Genomic DNA, 12,502 nt, shown 5'->3' on the forward strand with positions numbered 1-12,502 from the left:
CCAAATAGCTAATAATGTCGGTATAAAACGCAAACAAATTCAGCTTAAGTTCCTGAATAGCACAAATAAGTCGACAATGCCTGAGTTGATGGTACAGTACAGATAAAAGCCGCCAGAAACGAGGAGGATTAGTGCATGACACTTTTAATTTTTCTAAAAGGCTTTTAGATCATTGGAACATTGAACTGTATTGAAACAGGTGGTATTAGGGTCAAGGGAAGGGAGTTTTTTATTCTGGATTTTTGTAGCCATTACATAAATAGCTTTATATTTTTTTGCAGAAGAAACCATTCCAAAATTTTGAAATCATATACAAACATGCAAAAACTAAGAAATTATTTATAACAAAAAAATGTAACCGATACATATAATTAAGATCACGGACGGACATTCAACTCAATGTTACAATTCGTATACCAAAATTGAGGAGGTACAATTTTTTCATTGCATCATCTCACAACTTAAGAGGAAGAATTGAAACTCCATTTCGTGCTTCAGGGTTACTTCCCCACCTCCCGAGACGAGGTTCCTGCAGACAATTACTCTTTAGTGACAAGAACGGCAGGAAAAGAGTAACAATTAATCGAGATAATAACAGGATATTCATTGGTAGAAATATGCTAATCAAATATTCGCAAGGCGGTTGCATGTAAACTTCACCTGTCCAACTCCCGCAATTAAGAATTCTGCTGATTTTGCAAAAGCCAAGGTATTCACAAATCCAACCTATAATGCAAAAATGTTTAATTAAATGCCAGTGTTTGGCAAATGTAAATGCAATACTAGAAATATAAAGAATTACGTGTTTGGCAATTTATTTTTACTTCAATAGAAAAACTTGACTTTTTATGTAAAACTAAAAAAACACTATGTACAAATTGACAACTATATAATGGAAGAAGCAAGGTTTTCCATGTTGAGTATCTACCATTCTGAGAAACCTTAACGATACATCACATGGCATAAGAGTAAAGGTTTGTGCATAAGGGGAGATAATTGTTCACTAAAATACAGGGCTCTACAGAGAACGACATTCAACAGGAACAAAATAAACAATAAGCAAAATCCTTTTTTTCAGCAGAGATTGTAACTATAATCAAAATTGAAGAAAAAATTATCTAGGAAAAGTAACTTGAGTTTAACTGCTATTCCGTTCACTTACCAATGGCACATTATGAAGAGGTTTAATGTCTTTTGTATCACTTTCAACTGCCCATAATCGAACAGAACCATTGCCAGCCCCAGATGCCGCAAGGTCACTGTTTCTACAAACAGTGACTGCACTGACCCAAGAGAAAACTGACGCACAATGATGGTTCTCAGGATGGTGGTAACCATTTTCTGCATGGTGAAGACAACGGTATCACTTTAGGATATTAAGAGAAGGGTAAATATATTATAAACTCACACCTTTCTATTGTAAAAGTAAGCCAACAGCAAAATGCGATGCTCTTTGCTATATCTTGACCATACATTAAATGAGTACGGGAATACAGAAACATGGAGAAGATAAAACAACACTCTCAAAGTGGTAAATGATACTCGTACACTAATAAGTACAACGCACTATACATCAGAGATAAAAGAGAGAATATTATAGCATGCAATAAATATTGTAAGAGAGATATTCCCAAAAAGTGTTGTTACACAAACTGTGGTATCACATACATTGTAGTGCGTCCATCACAAAAACTTTCAGAAAAGTGAAAAAGAAAAAAGAAACAAAAGATGTTACAAACATCGTAAGTATTTTCTATTCGATATAAGGTAATTCAAACTGCTGAAGGAACTGCCAATATTGAGACATTTGGATTACAAGGAAACTTGTACACACATAATTGTTTACCTATGTTACCGTTGGGAAGTTTTTCACTGTCCTTTTGGTCAGATTTCATGCTATCCACCAGTAAGGCATGAGCATTCCTCAAAATGTAAATAGGCTTCTTTCGCATTACAGTCCAAAGCTCAATGCTTCCATCATCCGAACCAGACAAGAGTTCCTCATTATTAACAAAACAACAGCATTCCAAGGAGGATGCAGGAGCACGAAATACAAGACGTGACTCTTCATGAACCTAAATTAGGGAGAATACACAAAACAATCGTTAAAAAAGTCAAGTCTAAAACAGAAATTGGAATAACCCAAGAAAAAAGTAGTTATGGCAAAAGTTTCTACTTAATCACTTGAATATTTTCCACACGAAGATAAAAAAGAACAGAGCAACAGTATGAGAAATAAATGAACAGTTAACATACATGATAGTTGATAGTCAAATACTTAGATCTTAATATATTGGTAAGATTACCTTAAACAATTGCATGCTACGATCACGTCCAGCAGTTAGTACCCTTTCTTTGCGTAAGCAATCAATACTTAATACTTCACTTTGGTGACCAAATAAAGTATTCATGTAAGTTCTGTCTTCAACATTCCATATCTTAATTGTCCTATCAAATGAACCTGAAAAAAGTTCCGAAGTTCCTTGCCTAAAAGCCAGACAAGAAACAGGGCCCCTATGACCTGGAAAAGCCTGTAAAAACAATTACAATTCAATATCAGCAATCCAATCCACAATTAGCCCACAAAGGCCTATGGTTTTCCAAACATTGACTGTAATGTGTACAGCTACAAATCAAAGGAAGCAAATTACTTCGCATTTTACTTTGTCAAACCCTGTGTAGGATCCTGTTTACATTCAAATAAGTTCACTATCCACTAAAACACAAAAATTCTCATTGACTTTAATCTAAGCAAGGCGAAACATACAACAGTAGCAGTAAAACATTTTTATTAAAAAAATGAAGCAAAATACGCATACATGCGGTCCAATCCGAACAATCAGTGAACAAGAAACCAACTACACGTTTATCTACACACATAGCCAGCAACATGCAAGCCACCTTTCATACTACATTCCTACCATTCATTTGAGAGAATAAAGAATCACCTGAACATGCTCTCTGGTACGAGTATCCCATATATGAACATGGCGATCAAGTCCTCCAGTCGCCAAATACCTACCATCCGAGCTAGCAGCCAAAGCCAATACATGTTTACTTTGCTTTGCAGCCGAGCCTTGCGGATCCTTCAAGCCATGAGATTTCAACACGGACTCACTGGGCCACTTATACCGCTCAAATTGCCCACTGTTCACATCCCACCGCATAATTACTCCGTCCTTCGACGCGGAAAAGCCCTTCGAATCATCCTCAGACAGGGCCACCGCTGTAACGCTCTGTCTGTGCTTCACCAACACCCTAAACCCTTCATCGCTACTTACTTTCACCCTAAAATATCAAACAAACAAATTTAGTGTTCCATCAAAATCTAAAACCCAAACACAAACAGTTGGTGAAGAATGAAACAAACTTTGAAGCAATGCTTCTTCTGACGCGCCCACTTTCCTCTTGTTGCTCCTTTATCAACTTCTGAGCTACGAGAGAGTCTCTTGCTCCTTCTTCGTCTTCTCCATCACCATCTTCATCCTCCTCACCGTCCTTTTGTTCTTTCTCTTTCTGCGCTATTTGCCGAACCATTTGGATATAGTCCTGTGCGATTCTCTTCCGAGCCTCCGCGCCTGTTTCTACCTCCTGATCCTCACCGGAGCCGTCGTCGACGCCGGCGAAGAAGCCATCTTCATCAAAATCGCTTTCTATCTCGGCATCTTCTTCATCGTCGCGGTCAAGTTTGCCATTGGGCTTTTGGCGTTTTCGGGAATCGTTGGTGAAGAAGGGGTCATGGCTTTTCTTCTTTCGCGGCATGATTCAGATTCAAAAGGTTCGAATTTGCGATACAGTGGGTGTTTGTAGGGTTTTTGAGAAGAGATGCAGACAGAGGAAGAAACTAGGGTTTAAGAGCGATACAAAAACAAAACATAGTTTGTGTTTAAGGACTCCAAATATTAACTGTTTTTAATTTTCCTTCAACGACAACAAAAATGGCTTAATTTTTAACATTATTCCAAACTTTTTCTTACTTTATTTTCCATTGGGAGGGGAAAATTATATTTTCTCGTAAAGAAAATTATTTTGTTAACTCAACTTTAATTTCTATCTAATTACCTCCAATTTCATATATTTAATTTTATTTGAAATAATATTCTTAATTAAGAATGTTATTCTTAAGAATAAAATATTATCTTAGAGACAAATATATTTTAAGATTATATTTTTCAGATTGCATGCATGATTATGTAAAGAAATATATATACTTTTACATGTCTACTAAATCCAACATTTTCTTTATTTAATGTTTTTAATGAACAATGAGGAATATCACAAACGATATTAATGGGAATTATGTTCCTCTTGTTTATTTTTCGTCTCTTTTCTTTCTTAACGTGTGTGGATAATTAAAAAAAGAAGAAGTGAAACAGGGAAAAAGGGGTTAACAAAAGAATATAAAAAATATTTAATTAAAACAGTAAATAAAAATAGAAAAAAATAATTTTTTTTATTAATGTTAATATTTTACTTTTTATACAATAAAAGCTAAAATTTTTTTTACAGTAATATTTCATATCCTTTTAAATTTTAATTTTATACAAGGGTTTCATTTTAATTATTATAATATATTTAAATAGCAATAAAACTCGCAAAAATAGTAAAATTAAAAAAAAATTAAAATCCGGTGGAATAAAAAAAAGTTCTACTAATAAAAAATCATTTACATTTTACATATAATTAAAGTTAAATATATTTTTAGTTTTTAAAATTAGATTTGATCTTCGAAAATTTAATATAAAATTTATATTGTACTTTAATAATATTTGGAATACATTTTTCTCATTCGGCAACCTTAAACATACATAGTAGTAGGCTTACACGTGTAATTTAAAGATAAAATTTTAATAATTTCTTTTCTTTTACATTTTTTCTAATTTTTCTATTTTTTCTTTTCCTCTTTCAACTCTATGGTCGGTTATTGAGTCCTAAAGTAATGGATCTTGATTTAAAGGGGTAGCTAGTGAAAAGGGGAAAAAAAATTAAAGAGAAAAAGAAAAAGAGAAAAAAAGTGTAAAAAAAAAAACCAAAAATTTATTTTTAAATTACACGTATCGTCCTATATATTAATCATGTGTGAACATTTTTTAATTCATTCAATATAGTTTTTAAACACCTAAAAAAATTAATGTCGTTGAATAATATATTCCTGCACTATTAAAGTATATGAATGAGTTTTATATATACTTTTTGAGAGATAAATTCTAATTTTAGATGTAAGTTGAATTAATAAAAATATACTTAACCTTGTAATTAAATTATTGGTGTTTCTAATACTTAATTCTACATAATTAAATTATTTTAGTTCAATAATTTCAATATAATATATAAAAGATAGTATATTTAATTATTTTACTTTTAAATAGTAAAAGATCATATATATGAATATATATTTATAAAAAGTCATAAAAAACATAATAAAAATTCTGATACCGTGAAAAAATAAACTCCTATTATTCTTTTACCTTTTATTTCCCATTTTTTTTCTCATAGTTTGCTTTTAGTTTTGGCAATTGCTTTTCAATTTTCTTTTTGTACCCTACAATATAAGAAAAACACTTAAATTTCTTTGTGTACCACACCATTACAATCATTGTCGTCGATAAAACACTAAAAGAACTCGTTTCAAAAAGTTTTTTACAAAAAATATTTCATATGTTTATAAAAAAAAAACTCTTTCCAAAACATATTTCATAATTAAAAAAAATTCATTATGAGAAACGTATTATATGCATTCTGAAAATTTTGTCCCAAAAAATATGTTCCAGAATTTATTTCGTGTGTTTTGAGAATTTTATTTCGAAAATCTCATTTTTAAAATTTCTTTTCAAAAATTTTATTCAGGAAAATTTTGTTCTGGAAATGTTATTTCGGAAAATAAAAATCCGAAAGCCACTTTTCCAAAAGTAAAATAGTCATATTTGAAAATTGAAGGAGGTGTAGGAAGAAAATAACGGAGTGCATGATGCAATTGGCTTTAGTTTTTCACTTCTTTCCCCCTCTTTTCTAATTTAACAAAGACGCCCTTACTATGGTCTTTAATTCTCTACCTTTATTTATTTATTTACTTACTTTATTTGCCTGTGTTCATTCTCCCTTTTTGAAAAACAATTTAAAAATTCATGTTATTTTCATAATAATCCGTGGTAGAATCCTCTTTTTCCTGCGATTATATGAGATTGGAATTGATTATCCTAGGCGATTAGTTGAAAGTAGAATGAAATTTACTATTTTCAATTATTTATATGATAGTTACAATGGTACATTTCTTCTTTATAAAAATTGTTTGGTTAATTGTGTTTTGTATATTAGACATTAACTATAAATAAGATCAATTATATTTAGTATAGTAAAATAAGAGTAATTACTATGATTAAACAAGAGGTACAATATTTCCAGATAATGAAAAGTCCACACTAAAAGTTTCCGAGCTAAATATCAATAATGTCATCATGGTCATGTTTCTAGCTATCAATATTGACAGTTATTTATACTTTATACTATTTTTAACATAAAATTTTAAGATTTAATGATTTTAGATTTTATCTTGTATACATTATTCAATTTTTTTTATTTATGCTAATATAAAACTTTTAATTCATTTTTATTTTTATCGAGCTATAGATCTTAAATTTATCATGTGAAAAATAACTTTTCTTCCAAATTAAACAAACCAATTCTCATAAGTGGATATTATGCATGGCCAGACAAAATACAAAGGTTGCTACGACACAACATTACCACACGCATGCATGTTCCTGTAAAACCTTTTATTAATGACAACTGCATCGCATTTACTACAACATTCTTGGTTCATATTTTTAGATTGAGCTCACAACACCATCTTCTGAAGATTGTTGGGTAGGTAGAGTAGTGAAAGTAGCTGAATTTCCATTGACAAAGTTACAGTGTGCTCGAATCTCTCCCTGTGTTCCTGTGAGAACTTGTATGATGCTCATTTTTATCATCGAAGCCTTAAAATTTTCGTAGAAAAGAGTTTGGTTACTGCTGAAGCTGTTGACAATGGGAATGGTATCTGCACCAGTGGTGGAAAACAACTCTTGATCACTTCGAAGTAAGCCATTTTGAAGTTGAAGATTGGAGTAGTAGTTAGAGTCAAGTCTATCAGGTGTGCTTAGGTCCAGGTTGGTGAGATTGGTTCCAGATCCACCGTTGGGGCAAATTGCTCGAAGTGCTTGTAACAAGGTTGTGTTAAGAGTTGGGTCAGGGTTTCCAGTGCTGTTGAAATCGTATAATCGATTCACAAAAAATCTGCATTGAGCTCTGCCAATTGTATGAGCACCTGAAAAAGAATTATACATTATACCAACTCTGTTCAATATATGTTTTTTAATATGCAAGAAATTTGTATACCTGAAAGTGCAACTAGATCGGTTGTGTTGAGGTTTTGTCTTTCGAATGCAGATTTCAGTTGGTCGAGGGAGAAATTAGGACCAGGAAGATTTTGATTAGCAAGATCAAAACTTGCGTTTAAACTGTCTCTTCTTCCCAGAGGAACTTTCCAATCGGGACCATGAGCCTAACAAATAACAACACAAACAATATAGGATTTGCTTAATAAATTTAAACAATATTTAAAATTAATTCATTTGACTTTTATAAAAAAAAGAAGGACAAACTTGTCGATAAACTACTATTTTCTTTTAACTAAAAACTCAAGGAGATTTTTGTGTGTGTAAAGTATAAAACATAGGACTATGTTATTTCCATCCTGTTTTTTCTGAGTTCTTCCACAGATTCTTTTGGTTATGTATCTCAATACTGTTTCCTTTAAATACTCCTGTCAATGTATTTTTAGAAAACTAGTGGTGAACTTAACACAAGTATAGAGAGAATGGAAAAGCCTTGAACACATTTAAAAAATGTGGGCTTTGTATTTATAGACTTGGGCTCAAGGGTCAAAGGCAAGTTGATAATGTCCTTGAAAAACAACTTTATGATGAGATCCAGATTTACAGTATAATAAATTTGAATTCTTTTTTTTTAAATAAATTTATTCATTTGATTTTATGTTTTTGTTTTGTTTTATAACAAGTTGAATTTCTGGACTGTGTTTTTCTACTTAATTATATGTCTGATTTTCTTAATATTTTATTTTTCTTATCTTCATTAAATCGAACTTATGTGATTGATGTTAAAAGTAACAATAGTTATGTAAATTCATTACGAAAATAAAAGCTAAAAAAATGATTTGTTACTTTTCTTATAAACAATTAGATTATACAATTTTTTTTTTAATTTTAACGAGTATCTATAAGCATTTTTTTTCTTTACTTTTTGAAATAAAATGTTATTTCGAAATGATCAAATAATTGATAGACACAGTGATGCTACCTCTGTTAGTATATATATGCTTTGTAGCTATACATCAGATGTCACTTATATAGAAAAATATATTTTTTGTTTACAGATTTTTATATTATATTTAGTTATGAATGGTGTGTAAGATAAAGATAAATGATTGCAAGGTAAGGTAATATATTTAAAGGAAGACTTACCTATTTGGAAAAAAGTCCACAGAGACTTACTTTATTTATTTTTTTCAGTATTACTATAAGCACACGAAGCTTCCTACTGCATAATACCATAAATTTCAACACCTAACGGGAACTACATAATCCTTTGCCATAAATCTTGAACAGTTTTAAATAAGAGATCTTGATACTTTTTGTTGAGATGGATCACTATGTTCTTCCGTCTATGAAAAGATATTATATAGCAAATCGTGTGATGGATTTTTGACCTCAGTACAAGGATTCATTGTACTACAGGATCTGACATTATGGAGTACCCATCAAAATCTTGACAATAACACCACAACAACTCACTTGCCCACATCCACAGATATCAGTCTAATTAAGTTGAGTAGACATATGCATTAAATAAGAATAATACTCTTAAATTTTTTTATCTTAAATGGTGTTTTGTATGTGAAATTGATTCATATGATTCAAGATTAGTCCGAATATCAGCTTCAGGTTAAATACAGATTCTACTGATGTAAGAAGCATTAGTATTAAATTTGAATACTAACTTTATTTTCTTATATATGAAAAAATTGATTTTTTAGCCCGAGATTTGTTTATTTTAACTACATTAGTAGTTAATATGAGATGTATATGATTTAGTATGATGAATAGAGGAAGATAAGCATATATAGTTACCAGAACAGAAGATATCTCAGCTGCAAGAGCAAGAATATCAGCACAAGAAACAATGCCAGGGCAAGCATTTTCTACTGCTGTCTTGATCTGATTCACAACATCCAAACCTCTTAAGCTGTTGTTATTTGGCGCTGCAGTTTGCTCACTCACGATCGTATCAGTGCTGTTCAAAAGAACTGATGCATCACAACCCTGTCATGTGAACAAATACAAAGCAGCATGAAATTTGATGGATTATTAAAAGTGATTAGTAAGATTTTTGAATATAGATTATTCATTTACAAAGACTATTATTGATGGTTTATTTATAAAAGAGAAATGGTACCTGAACAAAGCAATCATGGAAGTGAAGTCTTATGAGACTGGCGAGAATACGAGGATCAGATTTTGAGACATTTCTGAGAACTTCACGAACAATAGAATGCACCCTTGGACATGTGTCCCTGTAAAAAGAGTTATCAAGCTGTGCATTTGAGAAGGGTTGTGATGCTGCAAGCAAAACCACCACACAGAAAAGTGCTACTTTCACTGTGAAAACACTGAAAGAACTCATTGTTTCTTGTGTTTTGAGCTGTGAATGTGATGTTCTTGTGAGCTTCCCCAAATGCTTTGGGTCTATTTAAAGAGACAGAAGAAAAGTGGAACGTGGTTCAGTTTCATGATCCGCTGCTGGTGGGTTCAGGTTTTCAATCATGCTACCGAGATTAATCAGAAAAGTCAAATTTGGTGTTTGTGAATTTTAATAATAATTGTTTATTTGAAACATAAAAATATAAATATTTTTGTACAACTTCTTCTGCCTAATTTATCTTTTTCGTGATTTTGGCGTTTTTCTTTTTATTTTGAATATAGGTTGTGACAACCTTATTTGTGAGTGGTGATTAATAGGTCTTGTTCTTTCATATCTGTTAATGGTTTTGCATTTATGAATTAGGTTATAATTCTTCATTGATTGCAGCGGTATAAACCTTCATTTTGTTTATAAAATTAATACCGTTATTATTTTTTGTGATTCAATCACATCACAACAAGTTGAATATATCCATTAGATTGTTATCCTTCATGCTGTATATTCGTATTATTTAGATGTTTAAATTTTAAGTTTTAAATATTGAAATTAAAATTTAAAATATAGAAAGAGTTACAAATTATAGAAAGTGAAAAGAGCACACTATATAAATTTGTTACTTAATTGCCCAAATAATTGCGAGACTGATTACTTAAAAAGAGGATACCAGAGTTGACATAAAACTCGAAGGGATAAAACGTCATGCCTAATTGTTACTAATTTTATCAATATTTCACAAACCTCTATAAAATATCCATACATCAAATAGTACGAGATAAAAACAAGGACAAGTTAATCATGATGTTATAATTAATTATATGCTAAATCAAAATAAAAAGTTACTAAATACATCAACACACATAACAAACACACCATCAGACAAAATATATTCAAAATATAATTCAAAATACAATGAATTGAATAGCTGAAAAATAAATAAATTTGACAACATAAACTTATGATCACAATTAAATATCTTCTGTTCGGAAGAATAAATCATTAAGTTTTTTACATGATTTTTCTGATAAATCATCATAAAAAAAAGTGATAGGTTACATGATTTTTTACAATAAATCATTAACTCAACAAATATAACAATCAAATCTCAAATTTATTAAATTTATTAGTATACATTTCAAGCCAAAACACATTCGAACCTAAAAATTATACTTCATTAAGTTTTCTTCAAAAAAAAATTATTACGATTCATTGTCATTATTATCTAAGACTATAGAAATGAAACAAATAAATTATTTATAAGAACTAAAATCAAAAGTTCATATAAAATATTTAACCCTTAATTTAAATAAACTTAATGATAATCTACAACAATGCTACGGTAAAACAAAGTTTACTTGTTACACCTATTACTGTTTTGTTCAACATTGAATGAAGCGTATGATGAGAGAATAAATTTATGTTTCCTTTATACTTACGAGTGCATAAATGTCAATATATAATTGGGTTTCCTTTATTGAAGTTCTGGAAAAATTTAGTTATAATGTTATTTTAAGAATGAGCATATTTGGGTTGGTGCGTCTAAGAGGAAAAAAAAAAAAAGGAAGAAGACGCTATTTTTACTTTCTGTGTATTATGTAAAGATTATTGAAGTAGGTTTAATATATTATTCATGGTTTTAACCTTTTATAAGATGGTCCATGGTTTGGTGGTTCCACAAGTGTTATTTATTTATTTGTTGGTAACTTTTTCTTTCTGAGTTCACGTTATTAACCTTGCTTTTTGTGTCATCTTTATATTATAAGTATTACAATTTATATTTTAACTTTTATAAAAGTTTCATTTATTTTAAATCTTTATACTTAATAAAAAAGAAAACAGTATTATTTCATATCCAAACTCGTGATAATATTCTTAATTAAAGAAAGATATATATCAATCTTATCGGTTGATATATATATATATATATATATATATATAAAATAGAAATTTGAAACCTTATTTTTCAATAAAGTTTTAACAACTTTAAATAATAAAATATTAAATTAAAATATAAACTAAGTTATTGAATAAAAATTAATAAAATATTGTGAAGAGGAGTATGAATATACATGCTTATCAATATATCCTTATGTTAGAAATGAAATTTAAGATTGAGTTTTATATGATGTAAAATCAATAAAGGTAACCAACATAATATAAAAAAATATCTACAAATTTTTTACTTTAAATTTTTGAGTAAAAAGTGACGTTATGTACTTTGTATGGGTTAAATTGTTTTCAATTCTACGTACCTACTCCTCTCAGAATTTCTACTCGAATTTATGATCTAAAATACTGTTGAAATATTTTATATGGTGTTTCGTCAAGAGTTATTGCATTAGAATCTTTGCTACAAATTTTGAAATAAATGTATGAAATGTAGAGAGTTGAAAATGAATTTCTATTAAATATGAGTGATCGATCATTTGAATTGTTTTTAAGATATATATTTTTATTAATACTGTAAAATCATATTTTTATATTAAAAATGTTAAACTCAAATCTTGTCCCAAACATATTTTGATTTAATATTGGAGAAAAGATAAGGTCTGCATTATTAACCTTAAAGTAAAGGTGTCTGCCAACGACCATGCTTTTGAAACAACGAGTGGTGAAACAGTAACATGCAACGTGGGACCTTCTGAATTCTGAATTGAATACATTAAGTTTTCCAACCATTCTTTTTCAATGGTCCTTTCGGTCAACAAAATCAACCCCATCCCATTTCGAGTAACTTGTCTCTAAC

At 30.0% G+C, this 12,502-nt stretch overlaps 2 protein-coding genes across 2 annotated transcripts; both read right to left on the reverse strand.

Moving 5' to 3' along the window:
• Positions 1–319: 319 nt before the first annotated feature.
• Positions 320–3,877, reverse strand: LOC124829288 (U3 snoRNP-associated protein-like EMB2271). Its single transcript, XM_047302761.2, has 7 exons — positions 3,371–3,877; positions 2,949–3,288; positions 2,307–2,531; positions 1,847–2,075; positions 1,163–1,341; positions 661–726; positions 320–529 (listed from the first exon to the last, which is right to left on the reverse strand). The coding sequence occupies exons 1-7, from the start codon at positions 3,760–3,762 to the stop codon at positions 455–457; spliced, it is 1,506 nt and encodes a 501-aa protein (XP_047158717.1). The 5' UTR covers positions 3,763–3,877; the 3' UTR covers positions 320–454.
• A 2,790-nt stretch (positions 3,878–6,667) lies between these two features.
• On the reverse strand, positions 6,668–9,795 carry LOC124829290 (peroxidase A2-like). Its single transcript, XM_047302763.2, has 4 exons — positions 9,514–9,795; positions 9,189–9,380; positions 7,378–7,543; positions 6,668–7,306 (listed from the first exon to the last, which is right to left on the reverse strand). The coding sequence occupies exons 1-4, from the start codon at positions 9,739–9,741 to the stop codon at positions 6,825–6,827; spliced, it is 1,068 nt and encodes a 355-aa protein (XP_047158719.2). The 5' UTR covers positions 9,742–9,795; the 3' UTR covers positions 6,668–6,824.
• Between the last annotated feature and the right edge of the window lie 2,707 nt (positions 9,796–12,502).

The sequence above is a fragment of the Vigna umbellata genome, chromosome 5 (assembly GCF_029865625.1).
Source record: "Vigna umbellata cultivar VRB3 chromosome 5, Vumbellata_1.0, whole genome shotgun sequence".
Classification (NCBI taxonomy): Eukaryota; Viridiplantae; Streptophyta; class Magnoliopsida; order Fabales; family Fabaceae; genus Vigna; species Vigna umbellata.

Bases quoted from the DNA above. Each gene is read 5' to 3' on its own strand.
- LOC124829288 (XM_047302761.2), bottom strand. From the start codon at position 3,762: ATGCCGCGAAAGAAGAAAAGCCATGACCCCTTCTTCACCAACGATTCC. The intron at 2,532-2,948 runs GTGATTCTTTAT...TTGTTTTTACAG, and splicing joins GTACCAGAGAGCATGTTCAG to GCTTTTCCAGGTCATAGGGG. The intron at 530-660 runs GTGAAGTTTACA...AATTGTCTGCAG, and splicing joins TAATTGCGGGAGTTGGACAG to GAACCTCGTCTCGGGAGGTG.
- LOC124829290 (XM_047302763.2), bottom strand. From the start codon at position 9,741: ATGAGTTCTTTCAGTGTTTTCACAGTGAAAGTAGCACTTTTCTGTGTG. The intron at 9,381-9,513 runs GTACCATTTCTC...TTCACATGACAG, and splicing joins TCCATGATTGCTTTGTTCAG to GGTTGTGATGCATCAGTTCT. The intron at 7,307-7,377 runs GTATACAAATTT...ATTCTTTTTCAG, and splicing joins CGATCTAGTTGCACTTTCAG to GTGCTCATACAATTGGCAGA.